The 18,842-nt window shown below is 33.0% G+C and overlaps 1 protein-coding gene across 1 annotated transcript in view; it reads left to right on the forward strand.

The window, feature by feature from the left end:
* The window catches only part of Cpsf160 (cleavage and polyadenylation specificity factor subunit 1), an 89,507-nt gene that overhangs the window by 65,973 nt on the left and 4,692 nt on the right, over positions 1-18,842 (forward strand). The window contains exons 31-38 of the mRNA XM_080164137.1: positions 281-361; positions 2,536-2,673; positions 3,452-3,522; positions 4,006-4,160; positions 7,270-7,387; positions 8,085-8,134; positions 16,677-16,810; positions 18,384-18,497. Of these exons, the coding sequence (XP_080020263.1) occupies positions 281-361; positions 2,536-2,673; positions 3,452-3,522; positions 4,006-4,160; positions 7,270-7,387; positions 8,085-8,134; positions 16,677-16,810; positions 18,384-18,497 (861 nt within the window). The remainder of the gene's footprint in view (positions 1-280; positions 362-2,535; positions 2,674-3,451; positions 3,523-4,005; positions 4,161-7,269; positions 7,388-8,084; positions 8,135-16,676; positions 16,811-18,383; positions 18,498-18,842) is intronic.

The following is an 18,842-nucleotide window of genomic DNA, read 5'->3' on the forward strand; positions in this document are numbered from 1 at the left end:
TAAAAAGCCTACCCTAACATTTTTTACCTTATTTTTAGAGGATTTTAGGTGAAAATGAAAAAAAAAATATCTTGCGGATTTTCTCAAAAAGCCCCCAATAGAAAATTTGATTTTTACCTCTTCTAGTATACCAAGACATGTGACTATAAGGCTGTGCAATCCGCTTAAATGGGTATTTTCAAAAACCTGGAATTTTTTTAGCCTACCCGTGTGAAAAATTGTTCTCACTGAGGCGGCTAAAATCATTATAATCAAAGACTCTCATTATCTTAATCTTAAGGATTTCTGAATTACGTATTTGTGTTCTTCCAGCACATCTTGTTTATGATGCACCCTGGCCAGTCAGAAAAGTACCGCTCAGGCAAAATTACAATCTCATGAAATATGAATAAATTATTATTACTTTATACTTCTTACACCAATTAATTTTTCTCAATGCTTTCTCATCATTTGTATGTCCTTGTGATATTTAAAACAATGGTCCCAATAAAGTTTGTTTGTTCGTTATGTTTGTTTCGTCGGTTACATTCAAGAATATATATATAGTTTTCAATGACTAGGCTTGATCTACGTTATACACCATTTAAGCAACTTTAATTCCAAATTTGAGAGTAATACCCACTATTATAAAGTAACGCTCTTTCGGAAAATACGTGTAAAAAATGCCCCCGGCCCTTTGTTGCAGGTTACATAACAACGTTTCATTTTCTACTCAGTATATACGGAGTGGGGACAAAGCACCTAATTTAAAAATACCTAGGTAAGGGGGGGGGGGGGGTTAATGCAACCATCTCGTAATCAATGTATAAATGGCACTTAGAATTCGAATTTGGATCTGAAATTTTGCATGAGTAATCCTTGGTAGGTCTATTTTCCCTAAATCGAACAAAAAGTTTGAAAAGTAGCGGCTAAGGACTGGCGGCTCATCCGTTTAGACATTTGTTGGGTATTTTCAAGCGAAATCCATCACGAAACCTCTCTCCACATAATGCTCTTTTCCGATCCAAAACGTTTTCAAACGGTTCTAGCCGGAAATTGCTGGTACTAGAAATCTAAAAAATATTTATTTGTATCATTTCACATGATTTAAAGCAAAAATATGTTTCAAAAAGTTTATTTCTACGTAATTTATGAAGATTTGCCCTAAAAATAGCCAAAAAAACGGCTAAACGGCTGAGCCGTTAGCCGTTACTTTTTCAACTTTTTTTTCAATTCAGGGAAAATAGACCTACCAAGGATTACTCATGCACAATTTCAGATCGAAATTCGAATTTTAAGTGCCATTTATACATTGATTACGAGATGGTTGCATTAAACCCCCCCCCCCCCACCCTTTTAATGCCTAATTTTATAAATGTCTGGAATTATAAATTTTAGGAGTTTTTAGTCAAAAATTAGATATTCTAAGATTAGGTATTTTTAAATTAGGCATTTTTAAAATTAGACATTTTTAAAATTATTTATTTTTAATTAGGCATTTTTATTTAGGCATTTTTAAATTAGGCATTTATAAATGAGGTGTTTTTAAATTAGGTGTTTTTAACATTAGCTATTTTTAAAAATTAGGTATTATTAATTAGGCATTTTTAGTTCGGCATTTTTGAATTAGGTGTTTTGTCCCCACTCCGTATATACTGATTCGTATTTCGTGCAAAGTTTTCTCCCGATTTGCTGTTCTTATTTTTATAGTCTTGCTAATTATGGATGTTGTTTACAATATATTGTATATTGGATACGAAACTGATGTTTATGAATAATGAATTTTGTATTGCGTTATACTTGTTTTTGTTGTTTTTTGTCTTGTTATGTGTGTGTGCAATAAGGGAGGTCGGTAATATTTCTAAAAGTAACTTTAGGCCTGAAAAAGCTTGTCTTCATTACAAGATGTGTACTTGTTTTTCATGCTTAGGTTAAGTTAAGTAAGAGGTTGCTTTTTAGGGCCAATTGCCCACCCCCTTATTTTCAATTTATTTGTGGATCATTGCTGTGCTCACTAGGCAGAAATAATTTATTTTCGATGATTTCCCTTGGTTTTCAATATATTTTTCATTATAATAAAATTCAACAGGAACTGTTTTATGTATTTAAATTGATGTATGAAATTATTATTTTATATTCTTTTAAATTCTGATGCATAAAGTATAATTTTCCATTCTGGAGAATAATCAGGGATAGGTATAGGGATCTAAAACTATTCTTTATTGTCTTGGACTTAAGGTACGAGAACTAATGCAAGTTTCCTTTTTTTGGCTAATTTTCAAAACTTAGGACACTAGCGCATATAGAATGTTATTAAAGTCATTCTCAAAGCAATCGAAGCCTACTGAAAATAATAAAACAGATGTGCATAAATAATTGGAATCTTAGCTAAAAATTGCAGCGGTCTATCTAAAAAAGCAGTTGAACAAATCACATTTCACCAACGATAAGGTTTTTGTCTTGTTTTAAATATTATTAAGTGTTAAGTCTAAAATGTCATGCCTATTGTCCCATCCCTGAAAAACTGAGAATGATTGTAATTTTTTGCGATATCAGATGTTCTCCACACCAAGTTGTGTTCCACATGGAGTCTAAAACATTTGCAGTGATTACAAGCGTAGCTGAACCAAGTAACAAAGTTTGGAAATTTAATGGTGATGATAAAGAACTCAATATTGAAGATCGTGATGACAGGTAATCCTATATATTAGACATTAGGGTAGACGAATTTGGACAATTCTATCTGAGCACCACCTACCTCCCCCTTTATACCTTTATACATTTATAGTTCTAGTAGTATTTCTTTTTAAAAAATTTGGTTTTGACACTTACTTTCTAAGTGCTAGGAGTTAAACCTCCCCCCCCCCCCCACCATCTGGATGATTTAAAATTAATCTCAAGTCTAAAAACACACATACAATTGTATAGCTATTTGTGGATTAAGTAAAAAATTTATTGAATCATATGGCTTCATGGTGCTCCCTGAAAAAGCCTTAAGACTGATTAGAATCAGGAACTGTGTAGATCAGGAACTTTTGTCCGTTACAAAATATCTCGTTCCAAGCCTGAGAAAATCTTTAAAAACCTCTACAAATTGGACAATTCTCAATAAACCCTAAAAAATGATGTTTTTTTAGTCATTTCTCTGACTAGGAAAAAAGATATTTTGAGACGGACTAAAGTTCCTGATAATAATCCTCAAGGCCTTTTCTGGAAGCACTATGAAGCCATACTTCTTATTCAATAAATTTTTTACTCCCATTCACAAATGGCCATACAAATGCAATTATTTATTTTATGGCATTTGTATCTTTCTTCTTATCAGGCCAACTTCCTTGATAAAATTAGTGTGTGCATGTCCGTCTCACTTTTTAAAGTAACTTACTCTTGTTTTGTTGGCCCCAATCTTTTTTTTTTCATTTCAAAAATTCATTAGGTAGTATGTATGAAAAATAATCTTATCTAATTCTAGATTTCTTTATCCAAATTTGGATAAATTTTCATTGCAGCTGTTTTCTCCAATTTCATGGGAGGCTATTCCAGGTAAAGAATTCAAAATGCTAGGAATATTGATTTCTGATTTCGTTTTTATTAGTTTTGAGTAGAGTAACTATGGTTTTTCCATTACATGACCATTTAGCATTTAGAAATATTCATTTGTTAGTATGTCCTGTGACAATATGTAGATGTTTGAATACAAAACTAGGCGTGTAATTAGTTTATTATTATTTGTGAGCCTTCATAAAAGTTTTTACCTTATAAAAAAACAAGGATTACAACATTCATAAAATCAAATGGTAGAGAACAAATAATATTGTACTTATTTACGCAATATTGTTAAGTGATATACTTATATTTTTAGGAATTGATTATATTTATGCCCCGCAAAAAAATATTGTACCTTGTTGTCCTAGAAATCATTATTCCAAAAATCATATACATACACAAAAGTTAAAAATCAGTATATTTATTTTTTAAGTTATTTTACCTAAATGAAAAAGTGCATAAATTTTGTTCTGCATTTAGGAACCAAACTCCAGCTGGACGACTGGGAGTATGTCACTTGCATGAAACATCTCTATCTTTCAAGTGAAGGCATGCATTCTGGCATGAGAGGATTTCTGGTTGTTGGAACAAATTTCAACTACGGAGAAGATATTACGAGTAGAGGAAATATAAAGGTAGGCAGATATATCATTACATCAACCTTTTGTTTGACTGGCAGTAGTAGATATTATTGAAGCTTTTCATTTTGATGTAGCCACACATGAAAAAATATATCTATATTAATATCTAATAGACTTTGTAATAGAAGCAAAGCATTAAACAAATATTGAATTTTGAATTTTGTGCTTGAGTTATTATTTACAGACTGGCCAGAGTGTACGTTTTGTACGTTTTGTACTTAACGTATCGAATCTGAGTACGTTCTGGACGTTATATTGAGATGTGTACGTAACGTATTTTATATTTTGTATTTTTGTACGTTTTACGTTTTTTTTTTAAGAAAAAGAATAAAATATTAGTAAAAAAGTAATTTGTATGTTTTGTACGAAAATTTTTGCAAAAACAATAGGTGTATTATATCAAATAAATTCAATAATATCTTCAATTTTCATAGAACAAAAATATGTAGGTAAATTATGCATATATGTTATTAGAACTTACAGTTTAAATTTATGGATTTGAAATATATGTCCTATAGATATAGTTTAAACTATTGAACAGAAAGAGATATGCAGTTGACTAAATTCAAGTTTAAATGCATTTCATGCAACTACCCCTTTAATAGATTTTACGATAATTATTTTCAAATTCTTTATATACTTGGGTAAATTTTCCGAGATATCATATGGTGCTCAGTTTAGGATTAAGAAGTCTTATTTTTTGGTTTTTAAAGAATAAGAATCAAATATAAGTATAAAAGTATTTGTATATTTATTTGTATTTGTACAAAAAGTGTTACAAAAATTGTACATTATCTATAATACAAAGTAGAATGATGTCTGTCCGTCTGCTTGTCCGTCTGTATATCAGAAGCTTAATATCTCAGTAACCACTGAACCTATTGGGCTCTACTCTTCATGGAATATACCTAATAGTCCTGTGATGTTTTTTGCTATTTTCTTTGGGGGAGAGGCACTTAAAGCTTTTTACTTTCTACTAGGATTAGAGGCTTCGCCCCTAGCCTCTAGAGGCTTCGTCCCCTCTTTTATAGAATCGTTTGTTGGAAATTTGTCAAAAAAAATATAAAAAAAGATTGTGATTATTTTTTTTCATTTAGGCTTCGCCCCAGGGTGTGGTGGGGGTTCCCCCACCCCTCTGATTTGCATTCGTATACAAAAATAAATTGAGAGGTGATTGATTTTTTGGGGGGGTGGGTTTCCCTCTTTCTAAGAAAATAGCCTTAAACTACCACAGGACCAGCAGATATATTCCCTGAAGATTAGAATTCAATCTGTTCAGCGGTTACCAAGATCTTAAGCTTTAGACAGACAGGCATTGATTTACTTTGTATTGAAGACTAGTATTTTCTGAGATCTTTAGCAATAGACAAAATAACCCTATATCCTATTATATGTTTATCCTATAAATCCTTTTTTTCTGTAACGAAGAATCTCGCTAACTGCTGAACCGACATGATCTTTGTGAGGTTGTAGGCTATTTTCTCTGTCCTTCCATATCCCTTCAAGAACCTGTATTTAAAATGGTAGAAAAGTAGCCTAAAATCATTTCGGTAACTGTGTGAAGTAGTTATGAAAATCTTAAGCATCAGACAAAAAGCTTACTACTTCATTTAATAGAATATACCTAGTACGTAATAACAGGATGTATGTCTCTCTGTCAGTTTATTTGTACCGAAGGTTCTCGCTAAATGCTAAACCGATATGGTTCTCCTCTTAGAAAAAAATCACCACCTTTCCCCTATTTTTTCTTTCTTTTTAAAATTGAAATCAGAAATGGGGGTGGTCTACTCCCCCCTCCCTCACTAAAAAATTTATTAGCGAAGCTACTCTATAATCACTTTGTCAGTCCGTTATGCTATTGGAGAAACGTGATTTTCTCGGCTCCTGTTTTTTGATTGAATAAGTTCACATTCTACATATTTTCATTGAGATTTGCCTTTTGGTTGGGGTGCTAGATCTATTCCTAGATTTTCTTTTTTTCATGGTTTTCTCGACTTCTATTCAAGATAGACGGCTGAAATTTTCAGGGAATAAATAAATTCACATTCTACATATTTTCAAAAAGTTTCTTTAAGGTTTGTCTATTTGTTGCAGTGCTAGATCGATTCCTAGATGTATAGGTTTTTGTGATTTTCTCTACTCATATTCCTGATAGACGGTTGTAATTTTCAGGGATTGTATTAGTTTTCATTCTTAATACTTCCACTAAATTTCATTGAGATTTGATTACGTTATTATATATTTTTATAAGGTTTTGTGATTTATTTAGATAAGTTAAATGCTTATTTTTTACGACACTACTCTATAGTTTATATAGTTCCCAGATTTCCATCCATAACTTTGAGCTTCGCTACTTATGGATGTTGTCATCCTTGTTTTTACTTTTTATTTTTAAGATAAAAAAAATGGGTTTTTGAATTCAACTCCCCCCCCCCCCCCCTAATCAAATTCCTCTTTGTACATAATAACAGGATGTCTGTTTGTTTGTACCAAAGGATCTCGCTAACCACTGAACCGATATGGTTCTCCTTAACAGGATAGCTTTTCATAGGTTTTTGGAAGTTTTATAACTATTTTGGGGAAGATTATCACCATCCACCCTCCCAAGAGAAATTGACTTTAGAAAAAAAACTACCTCCTCCCCCCAAAAATGAATTTTAATTGCTAACTGATTTTAAGTTTAATTTTTTTCCAGATGTCTATAAATAACTTTTGAGCTTCGCTACTTATGTATGTTGTCATCCATGTTTTTTTATTGAATTCAACTCTCCCCTCCTCAAGTGCCCCTAGAGGCCTTTAGGAGAGTAGACGCTAGTTCTTTTAAATAGAGTAATAGGATATCTTGTGTCTTGTCAGTTCGCTATGGTTCTCCTTTATAGGTAGCTGCTAGTAGACTTAAATGTATTGATAATAGGTAACTAGGAAATTATTTAACTTATTTTTATTAGAAATGTACGTTTTTTGTACGTTTTTTTACTTTTTTATGTACGTAACGTATTTTTTTGTGTACGTTATGTACGTTTTTTATTTTCAAAATTGGCTGGCCAGTCTGTATTTAATACCTTAGTTTTAATCAACAATTGAAATATGTATTTATTTATAGATATATGATGTGATAGAAGTAGTACCTGAACCTGGACAACCTCTTACAAAACACAAAATCAAAACTGTTTATGACAAAGAGCAGAAAGGTCCCGTAACAGCACTAGCAGCAGTGTCAGGTAAGTTTACTGAACTTCTTTATCACAATACTATCATAATAGTTGAGAATAACACAGTAAAAGTAATTGCCTAGACAAAGTGGACTATCCACGAGCAAGAGCAAGTAATTCTAAGCATCTTTCAGCATTGACCCATAGTATTTTTTTAGTAAATACACTAGATTTATGTTTAATATTTGCTTTATCGACTAGGTAAAAAATTAGGTTTCACCATGGTTTTATATGAGAAAACTTTGAAATGTAAAGCAATTTTTAAAGTAATATCATCAAATGCTTTGTTGAGTTCAAAGGACAAAATAAAATGCAGAAAAGCATAAAATGTTGTAAATTGCAAAAGTACAGTAATTAAACTGTTAACAAGTTACAAACCCTTTTTTTAAATATACATTTTTAATCGCAATAATATACTTTTGTGTCAAAGCTTTTAAACAACAGTTTGAAATCATCAAAACATTCGATGATATTGCACCAAACAATGCTTAACATTTCAAAGTTTTTTTTTCATATAAAACCATGGTGAAACCTAACTTTTTAGTCGATAAAGCAAATGTTAAACATAAACCTAGTATATTTACTAAAAAATACTATGGGTCAATGCAGGAAGATGCTTAGAATCGCTTGCTCTTGCTCGTGGATAGTCCTCTTTGTCTAGGCAATCTTCGTGGATTGTTCATTTATTCCCATTTTGCTATTTCAGGTTATCTTGTCACAACTGTTGGACAGAAGATTTATATATGGCAATTCAAGGTGAGAATAAAACTAATTAGAATATGAGGGGGTGGGGGTCAATGCAACCATCTCGTAATTAGAATTCGAATTTCTATCTGAAATTTTGCATGAGTAATCCTTGGTAGGTCTATTTTCTCTAAATCGAACAAAAAGTTCGGAAAGTAACGGCTGGAGGCTCAGCCGTTTAGCTGTTTTTGCCTATTTTCAGGGCAAATTCATCATTAATTAGGTAGCAATCAACTTTTTAAGACATATTTTTGGTTTAATTCATGGTAAGTAAAAGCAAAAATCATTTTTTAAAGGGGGGAGGCGGATGTGCCACTTTTTGAAACCAAAAGTAAAACTTGCATGATTTCAGCCCATAAAAGAGTTACAGCTCTAGAATTCGGCACAGCAGTTGCTATTGTTGAGAACAACATGGCTCTGTGAAGAAACGAAGTTGGGTCCGCGACTGCCGCCGAAAACCGCCGTTTCCCGCCGAATTTTTTTTGCCTTATCTCGCCATAATAGACAATTTTTAATCATCTGAGATAAACTTTTTTTTCAAAAAAAATTTTGCTTATATTTTCACTTGACACATGTAAGTTTTTAAAGTTGCACTTTTTTTTAATAGTGTCACGTGAAAATATAAGGAAAATGTTTATGAGAAACAAAGTTTATCTCAGATGATTGAAAACTGTTTAACAAAAAAAGGCAAAAAAAAATTCGGCGGGAAACAGCGGTTTTCGGCGGGAGCGGCGGTTCCGCTGCCGTTTCTTCACAGTTCCATATTGTTCTCCACAAAAGCAATTGCTGTGCCGAATTTTAAAGCTGTAACTCTTTTATGGACTGAGATCATGCACGTTTTACTTTTGGTTTCAAAAAGTGGCACATCCGCCTCCCCCCTTTCTAGTACCAGCTGTCAAACGGCTAGAACGGGCTTTTTTTAGACTTTAAGCTTTAAGGATATAAAAAAATTTAATATTTCAGAAGCACGTTATCCTTTTAGAAATACTTTTTCAAGTTTGAAAAGTATTATATCTTTAACTTGTACTTTTATCTGTTGGTAGCTGTGCTCAGCTGTTTTCAGCTGTTATAACAGCTAAATCTAGAAATTGAAGTGTTAAAAGTAATTTGTCCAATGAAATAAAGTTAAAATATTAATTGGGAGAATTTTGATTTCACTGAAATATTAAAATTTTGATATCCCTTAAAAGTCTTCAAAAAAATTCGGCTAATGGCTGAGCTGCGGCTGTTACCCAGCTGCCATATGGATGGGCCTTCACTATTTTTGGTAGTATTTTTGAGCTAAGCACCCATAAAAACCTATCCTTAGACATGTCACAAGCCCTATCTACAAAATATACTTTTGGCTGTTGATAGCTGTTCTCAGCCGTTTTTGACAGTTTCAGCTATTACCCAGCTGCCATTTGGATGGGTATTTTTGAGATGAGCACCCATAAAAACATACCCCTGGACACGTCACAAGCTTTATGTACTCATTATACTCTTGGCCACTCCCAGCTGAGCTGTGGTCGTTACCCAGCTGCCATATGGATAAGCCGCCACTATTTTTGGTATTATTTTCCAGCTCAGAAAATTGAAATTTTTCAAATATATGCACTATAAATGTAGTTTAGTTCATCAGTTAGGATTTAGACAAAATAGCCTCAAGAAATTTACTTAAGGAAAATAGCATCAATTTTTAATAATGATCATGGCATCGCATTTAGCTCCCTGGCCTGCCTAGCCGCAGCGCTAGGCCCCCAGGTGGCATGCCTAGCTGCGGCGCTCGGCCTCCTGCCATCAGTGGCGTGCGAAGTACTTTGTCTAGGGAGGGTGGGGCATTTTAAAGATTTTGCAAAATTTTGCCCCCCCCCCACCCCCCCCAACCCCAGGGGGCACTTTGCTTTAGGGGGGGGGGGGCATTTTGATTATATATATTAATGTTAAATAAGGGTGTTTTTTTTAACCCTTAACAGTTGGGCCCCTTGCCGCACCTTAATCGGTCTCAGTTCCTATTAAAGCTAGAGGGCTAAGAATTTTTGTGCATGTCCCCTGTTTGATAATAAATTTTCGACCCTAAGTAAGTCAAAGTCAATTTTCGCTTCCTTCACCCTTTTATTTAACAACCTTTGTTTTAGGTCCTATTTAAAAGCGAAGCTTTTCTATAATTAGGGCAGGTCCGTCCGTACGTCCGTCCGTCCGTAACGGATAGCTTTTTTCGCTAATTTAGGCATGTTAGATTTGTCCTATTGATTTCAAACTTTGCATGGTGATTCCTGTAGTAGTTAGGTACGATTTAGAAAGCGTAGCAACTCTATAATCATTACAAGAATGTCCGTACGTCCATTTTAAACATGTTGATTTTTTTACTTTTTTAACAACATTTTTATGTGATCTAATAATCCGATTGATCTAATTTTTGGTATACTTATTCCTGGGACAACAAAGTACAATATTATAAGCGAAGCAACTCTATAATCAAGTCCTAAAAATGTAATTATGTCCATAAACATTATTCAGTTCTGACACTATACAAGTGTTAGTGTCCGTTAGTCCTACCGTTTCAGTGCTTCGCTTTTATGGATGTTGTCATCCTTGTTTACTTAAAAATTTCAAACGGCTGTAATTTTCTTATTTTTTAAGCTAGAAGAATTTTTTTGCAGAAATTGTTTATCTTTATGTAAATTTTACATTATAGATATCAAAATATAAATTTCATCGGCCGCAGCTGTACTTGGCAGCTGCCAGCCGCGGTGGTTGGTGGGAAAACGGCGGCGGATCTTTATGAAATTTTAATTGGTTGTGTAGACATGTAAGAAAAGTCTAAGTTAAGTAAAAAATTGCGGCCACAGGAGGCTTCTAAAAAATTTCTGGATACCTTGAGGATCAGGACCTGCAGGATCATACCTGGAACCTGTAATTGACTTGAACACCTGTATATGATATAAGAATGTACTACTAAAGGATTTTTTAGTATTTTGGCAAGATAAAATGCTTTGTTAAATTCAAAAAAATATATTTGCTCTTTACCTGTATGACCCTGCCAGGTTTGCTGGCATCCTGTGCCCGCTGGGATGAAGATATTAAAAAAATTCCAACTCTAAGTTATGTGTCATATCCATACTTAAAAAGTCACGCAGTTTGGGCTCTTTATCTTTCACACACAGAAAATGACATAGAAAAAAACGGAAGATAAATAACCCCCATTAAAAGAATTAGGGGGAGGGGGGAAACATAGCAAATTCTTGCAAAACATAGCAAATTCTTGCAAAACATAGCAAATTCTTGCAAAACATAGCAAATTCTTGCAAAACATAGCAAATTCTTGCAAAACATAGCAAATTCTTGCAAAACATAGCAAATTCTTGCAAAACATAGCAAATTCTTGCAAAATATAGCATTTCTGTCCTTCACATAGCAAATTCTCAACTGTTAAGGGTTAAGGAGGTGGGGTTATTTGATTATAGGCCTCCTAATCCCTAAAGATAATTTAACCCTTCCCCCACCCCCCCCCCCCCCCACCAACACCAAACATTTTTTTGGGTGGAGGGGGATGTTATAAAATCACAGAAAGAAGATAAATAACCCCCATTAAAAGAATTAGGGGGGGGGGGGAAGATAAAAACTCATCATTTGGAAATAATTTACCAAAAATTTACCTAATGTAAAAAAACATTCGGATCATGGAAAGAAAACAAAGTCATTCCTAATTAGAACTGAAGTCACTGGAAAATAGTCTAGGGAAGGCTACTTATGTCCTTCATCTAACAAAATCTAACTTAAGGGAGGTGACTTATGTCCTTTGTCTGACAAATTCTTACATTAGGAAGGCTGCTTATGTCCTTCATCTTGCAAAACTTAGCTTATCTGTCCTTCACTTAGCAAAACCTCACAAAACATAGCATTTCTGTCCTTCACATAGCAAATTCTTGCAAAACATAGCATTTCTGTCCTTCACATAGCAAATTCTTGCAAAACATAGCATTTCTGTCCTTCACATAGCAAATTCTTGCAAAACATAGCAAATTCTTTCTAAACTTATATATATGGGTCTTAAACTCAAAAACAGAGTTTCAGCGCTCTAAGACCACCCGTTCTCAAGATATGGGCACCTAGTGTCCTTAGAATTTGCTATGTTTTGCAAGAATTTGCTATGTGAAGGACAGAAATGCTATGTTTTGCAAGAATTTGCTATGTTTTGCAAGAATTTGCTATGTGAAGGACAGAAATGCTATGTTTTGCAAGAATTTGCTAGGTGAAGGACAGAAATGCTATGTTTTGCAAGAATTTGCTATGTTTGCAAGAATTTGCTATGTTTTTGCTATGTTTTTTTAGTCATTTTTGAAAAAAATATGAACTCTACATTTAAGCTCTCAACAGATTTGGAAAGAGCAGGCAATTCTTAGTTCAAAGGGTTATTACAGATCAGTTCTAGGTCTTACCAATTTTTGTGTAGGTCGATCTTTACACACCTAGGTTAAAATTTTTTTGAAAATAAAATTTTCGTCCGACTTTGAGACCCAAAAAGTACCCTTAAAATTCATCTCACAAAATTTTCATTTTATTCTTTTTTGTAGGGTAAGACAGGGCTGAACCGGTAACTTTTTTCGGTTTTTTGAAAAAAATAGGGTAAATATTAATATTTGTAAATGGGACCAAGACCATTAGAAAGCTTACAGAAAGAACTATTAGGTCCTAAAAGGACGTTATCCTAGGACTTTTAGAAGTTTGTCATAATTGGACTCAAAAAAATTACTGACCAATGCCCCACGGTGGGGCATTGTGGGTAACGTCTTCTCAACCTAAAAAAAATCGATGAAAAACGGCCAAACGGCCAGTCAAACATAAATAATCACAATTAGTATAGGTTATAGGGATTATCCACAAAAATTTTCATGAGGATCGGACTATTCCTTCTATGTCAAAAATCATTTTTTTTAAAGACGAGAAATTTCGATTTTTTTTCTCACAAAAAATTTTCTAAAAAAATAAAATAAAATTTTTTATAAAAAAAAACCTATTCACTTTTTGGCCTAATTCTCAAAAAGCCCATATTGAATTTTAGATTTTACCAAAGAAAAACTGAAAATTGATTTTGAATTTTTTTTCGACATTACCAAGAAATACCCCGGGCGAACTTTGCACACTTTGGAAAAAAATATTAACTATATATTTGGGCTCTTAACGGATTTGGAAAGAGGGGGCAATTCTTAGTTCAAAGGGTCATTACGTATCAGTTCCAGGTCTTACAAATTTTTGTGTAGGTCGATCTTTATACACCATACCTAGGAAACAACTTTGAGAAAAAAAAATTCGTCCGACTTTGAGACCCAAAAAGTACCCTTAAAATTCATCTCACAAAAATTTCATTATATACTTTTGTAGGCAATTTAATAACGAACAAATTCGATTTTATGTTTTTTTCTGTCAGTCGATTAGAACATGGAGAAAAATGTCATTTTCTGAAGGTGGGTAAAAAATTATCGGTAATGCCCTATACCGGTTTATGCCCGGCCCCGCTTGACCCTATATTTTTTAGAAGAAAAAGTCACAAATCCTTTTTCATTTATGTTTTGTGATGAGTCAAATTAAATTGCATAATAAATGCTCAGAACAAGAAAAATTTTATTTTGATATTATAATCCACAAAAAAATTTATTGGACCATAAAAACCTAAGATATGAAGAAATATGTTAAAAATAAATAAAAAATTACTTGTCCTTTCATCTACAGATACAAAAATCTCTTAGAAATAGGGGAAACTTTGAGGTATAGCCCCTTTCATGGCAATGCCTCTTAAGGGGTATTTCGTCGTATTTTTAATAGGTTATTATAGGTTAAGTTAGGTTAGGTGATTGCCCTGCAGGGTTAGGCAATTGGCCCGGCAGGGGCTAGAAATAGGGGAAAGTTCATTGATAAAATTCAAGGAAATGCCCGAAAAGAGGCATTGCCAAGAAAGGGACTATACACAAAATTGTACCAAAAAAATGGGGGAAATGTGAAAGATACAAAAATAGCAAAAAAAACCTCCTGAAAAGCAGTCCAACTTCCATAAATTTTTAAAAGTTAATTATGTTCCTTAATGATGGGAATGTTAACATTAAGTTTCAGCCTTCTATCTTTAATTGCAGTTGAGAAAATCTTATAGCATTAGTATTCCCCCATAGCATTACGGACTGACAGTCATAGTGAATTATAGAGTAGATAAAAAGTTATATCAACATCTAAAACACCTAAAAATATTTGCACCCCCTTTACACAAATAAATCATAAACTTATCATAAACATCATATGACATTATATAGTTATTCATATAGGCAAACATTCAGTTTTTAGAAAAAGACTTAGATAAATATCAACGCTGTTTTTTTTACATAAAATAACTTTTTGATTAACTCTTTGATGTTTACAAATGTTTTTATCGAAACAAAGATGACGACATCCATAAGTAGCTAAGCACAAAAAAATAATGGATGGGAATACATACAAGTAGATTTAAAGTGTATTTATTAAAATTAAGAATAGATTTATTGGAGAAAATAAATAAACCACATATTTTGTACAATGATGAAGGTCAAAGAAAATTAAATGAAACATGCTCATAACAATGGGAAAAATTAGTTTGATACTGATATCCCAAAAAAAAGTTTTGAAATTGGACCAAAAACACCAAAGATATAGGGAAATGTGTAAAACATATAAAAATAGCAAAAAGCCTGCTAAAAGGCAGTTCGACCGCCATGGTTGTTTTCTTAAAACGACAGGAAATTTAATATGTATATCCTTGACTTAAAAAATTTGGATTGCCCCAAATGCTCCCTTCCGTTTGCACGCCACTGCCTTCCATATAATCTAACTTTACCACAAAATTGTAAAAAAATATATAAATTTAAAAATCTCCCAACCACTTTTTAGTAGCGAAGCTACTCTATAATTCACTATGTTTAGTAGCGAAGCTACTCTATAATTCACTATGTCCGTCCGTCAGTCCGTCCGTCCGTCAGTACGTCCGTAACGCTATGGGGGAAATGGGATTTACTCAGCTCCTATAAAAGATAGAATGCTGAAATTTTTTGACAACATTCCCATCATTAAGGAGCACAATTGACTATAAAACATCATTGGCGGTCGGACCGCTTTTTAGCAGGTTTTAGGCTATTTTTATATTTTTTACATTTTTCTCCATATCTTCAGTTTTTATGGTCCGATTTTCAAATTTTTTTTAGTTATAGATATCAAAATTAAATTTCCCGTCGTTTAAAGAAAACAACGATGCAGGCCAGACTGCCTTTATAGCAGGTTTTAGGCTATTTTTATATTTTTCACATTTTTCTCCATATTTTCAGTGTTTATGGTCCGATTTTCAAAATTTTTTCAATTATTGATATCAAAATTAAATTTCCCGTCTTTTAAAGAAAACAACCATGACGGCCAAACTGCCTTTTTAGCAGGTTTTAGGCTATTTTTATATTTTTCACATTTTTCTCCATATCTTCAGTGTTTATGGTCCGATTTTCCAAATTTTTTAAGTTAAGGATATAAAAATTTTATTTTCTGTCGTTTTAAGAAAACAACCATAGCGGCCAGATTGCCTTTTATCAGGTTTTTGGCTATTTTTATATGTTTTACATATTTCCTCATATCTTTGTTTTTTTTTATCTAACTTTTTTGGGATATCAGGATCAAAATAATTTTCCCCATTGTTATGTGCATCTTTAATGTAATTTACTTTGACCATCGTCATCATACAAAATAAAACAAGGTTTTGTGTTTATTTTATCCAATAAATCTATTCTTGATTTTAATAAATACCCTTTAAATCTACTTGTACGTATTCCCATCGATGATTTTTGTGCTTCGCTACTTATGGATGTTGTCATCCTTGTTGTAAATTTCACGAAATTTTAATTCTAATCAAGGGGGGGGGGGAAGTTCTGACACATTTGCGTAAACCTGGTGTATAGGCTTTATCTTTGGACTGAGAAGATAGGTTATTAAAGATAAAATCATGCTTATATGATGAATTTCCCCCAGATTTAAGATTTTGGATAGGCCTCCAGGTTCCGGAGCTCCAGGCCTCCAGGTGGTCTCAGTACAGGTAAAAAATAAAAATATGATTTTTTTTTGAAGAGTTAGAGGTTAACTTACTAAACAAAATATGCTTCTTTTTGATTGTTATTCACATATTTGTAGAAAAAAAACATACATATTTTGTCTCATAAGCTGACTTCTAACTCTTAAAAAAATTTTTTTTTTTTTTTTACCTGTACAGAGACCACCTGGAGGCCTGGAGCTCCAAAAAATCTAAAATCTGTGGATTCATCATATAAGAATGATTTTATCACTAATAACCTATCCTCTCAGTCCTAAGATAAAGCCTATACACCAGGTTTACGTAAATGTGTCAGAACTCCCCCCTTTAGTCATCTTAATACATATATATAGGTGGGTAAGATTTGGTTATATGGCCGAGCGCCCGAGCTGCGGCCATGATCATTATTAACGATTGAGGCTATTTTCCATAAGTAAATGTTGCAAAGCTATTTTGTCGTTCCGCATGAGCAAATCTGTTTAGAACGGAGACCTTCATGGGATAGCATTCATAGACACGAATATCTACATTCATCAGATTCACACTCTCAAAAACTTTCTGTTGATTGCGGATGTTTATCAAAGCATTAGTGTGCTCCAGTATCAACCTGACTACAGGTAATTTTCTTTATAGAGTCTCTAATAGAGTTGGATACTAAGAATTATTGTGCCTTATATTTAGAATTCAGATAAAACCTTATTGTTTTTTTTACATTTTTAGTAGCGAAGCTACTCTATAATTCACTTTGTCCGTCCGTCAGTCCGTCCGTAACGCTATGGGGGAAATGGAATTTACTCAGCTCCTATAAAAGATAGCATGCTAAAAATTTTTGACAACATTTCCATCATTAAGGAGCACAATTGACTATAAAACATCATTGGTGGTCGGACCGCTTTTTAGCAGGTTTTAGGCTATCTTTATAGTTTTCACATTTTTCTCCATATCTTCAGTGTTTATGGTCCGATTTTCAAAATTTTTTCAGTTATAAATATCAAAATTAAATTTTCCTTCGTTTAAAGAAAACAATCATGAAGGCCAGACTGCCTTTTTGCAGGTTTTAGGCTATATTTATATTTTTCACATTTTCTTCCATATCTTCAGTGTTTATGGTCCGATTTTTAAAATTTTTTCAATTATAAATATCAAAATTAAATTTTCCTTCGTTTAAAGATAACAATCATCAAGGCCAGACTGCCTTTTAGCAGGTTATAGGCTATTTTTATATTTTTCACATTTTTCCATATCTTCAGTGTTTATGGTCCGATTTACAAAATTTTTTCAGTTATACCTATAGATATCAAAATTAAATTTCCGTCTTTTAAAGAAAACAACCATGATGGCCAGACTGCCTTTTAGCAGGTTTTAGGCTATTTTTATATTTTTAACATTTTTCTCCATATCTTCAGTGTATATTTTTAATACTAAATATTTAATAAAATTTAAATTACCCCCCCCAAAAAAAAATTTACCCCGACGGTAAACTTTAAGGGGGAGGGTAAACAAAATTTACCCCTGCCAACAGATTTCAGGGGGGGTAATTACCCCATCAAGCAAATTTCACCCCCGGGGTAGAAAATTTTTTTTTTGGGGGGGGGGTAAAAAAAATTGCGGCATTTACCCCCCCTAAAAACGTATTACCCCCCCCCCCCCCCCTTAGAAAATTTTTACCCCCCCAAAATAAAAAGCTTGGACGCCCCTGTTGACCATCGTCATCATACTAAATAAAACAAGGTTTCGTGTTTATTTTATCCAATAAATCTATACTTGATTTTAATATATACCCTATAAATCTACTTCCAAGAGTCTTAGTGTAATGTTACGTATTTAAAAATTTTCGGATAGGTCATGTCTAACAGCTAAAGTATTAGGATACAAATTTTCACTAAGTTTCATTAAGATTGTTGGACCAATTGAGATGCCAGATTAATTCCTAGATTTTTAGGTTTTCATGATTTTTTCTATCTTAGTTCTAGATAGAAGGCTGAAATTTTTAGGGATTGACTAAGTTTACACTTTATATATATCTTTCCATCAAGTTTTATTAAAATATGCTTATTGGCTGGGATGCTAGATAGACGTTTACGCAATTTTCTCAACTAGTTTTCAAGATAGACGACTAGTCACGAATTGAGTAAAATTACTCATCATCATAACAAGTTTCTTTGCAGCTGCGACAAGTTTTTATTTTAGGACGCTTTCAATAATATCCAGCGATTCTCATCCTCTTGAGGTATATGCAGCAGAATTTGTGATTGACAATGGCCAGCTTGGATTTGTTGCTACTGATGCCCAGAGAAATCTCAGGTTAATATTAAGAATTACTAAGAAATGACTGAAAAGCCAAAGAGAATATTGAACACGCAACGCTGGAAGGAAACAAAAGGTACTATGCACGAACGAGATCTAGTGATTTTAAGCATCCTCCAGTAGTGATCTTGAGTAGATATTGCTTATCATTTCAAAGTTTTTACATATAAACCATGGTAAAACTAAATTTTCTAGATCGATTTAATTATAATTAGGTATCATAAACCTAGTGTATTTTACCAAAAAATACTCAGATTCAATGCTGGAAGGTGCCTAGAATCACTTGCATATTCCTTTTTACTGTATGTAGTTGATGTAGCTTAAACTTGTTAATAATAATAA

Source organism: Acartia tonsa, chromosome 6 (assembly GCF_053477335.1).
Source record: "Acartia tonsa isolate MP-2025a chromosome 6, ASM5347733v1, whole genome shotgun sequence".
Lineage (NCBI taxonomy): Eukaryota > Metazoa > Arthropoda > Copepoda > Calanoida > Acartiidae > Acartia > Acartia tonsa.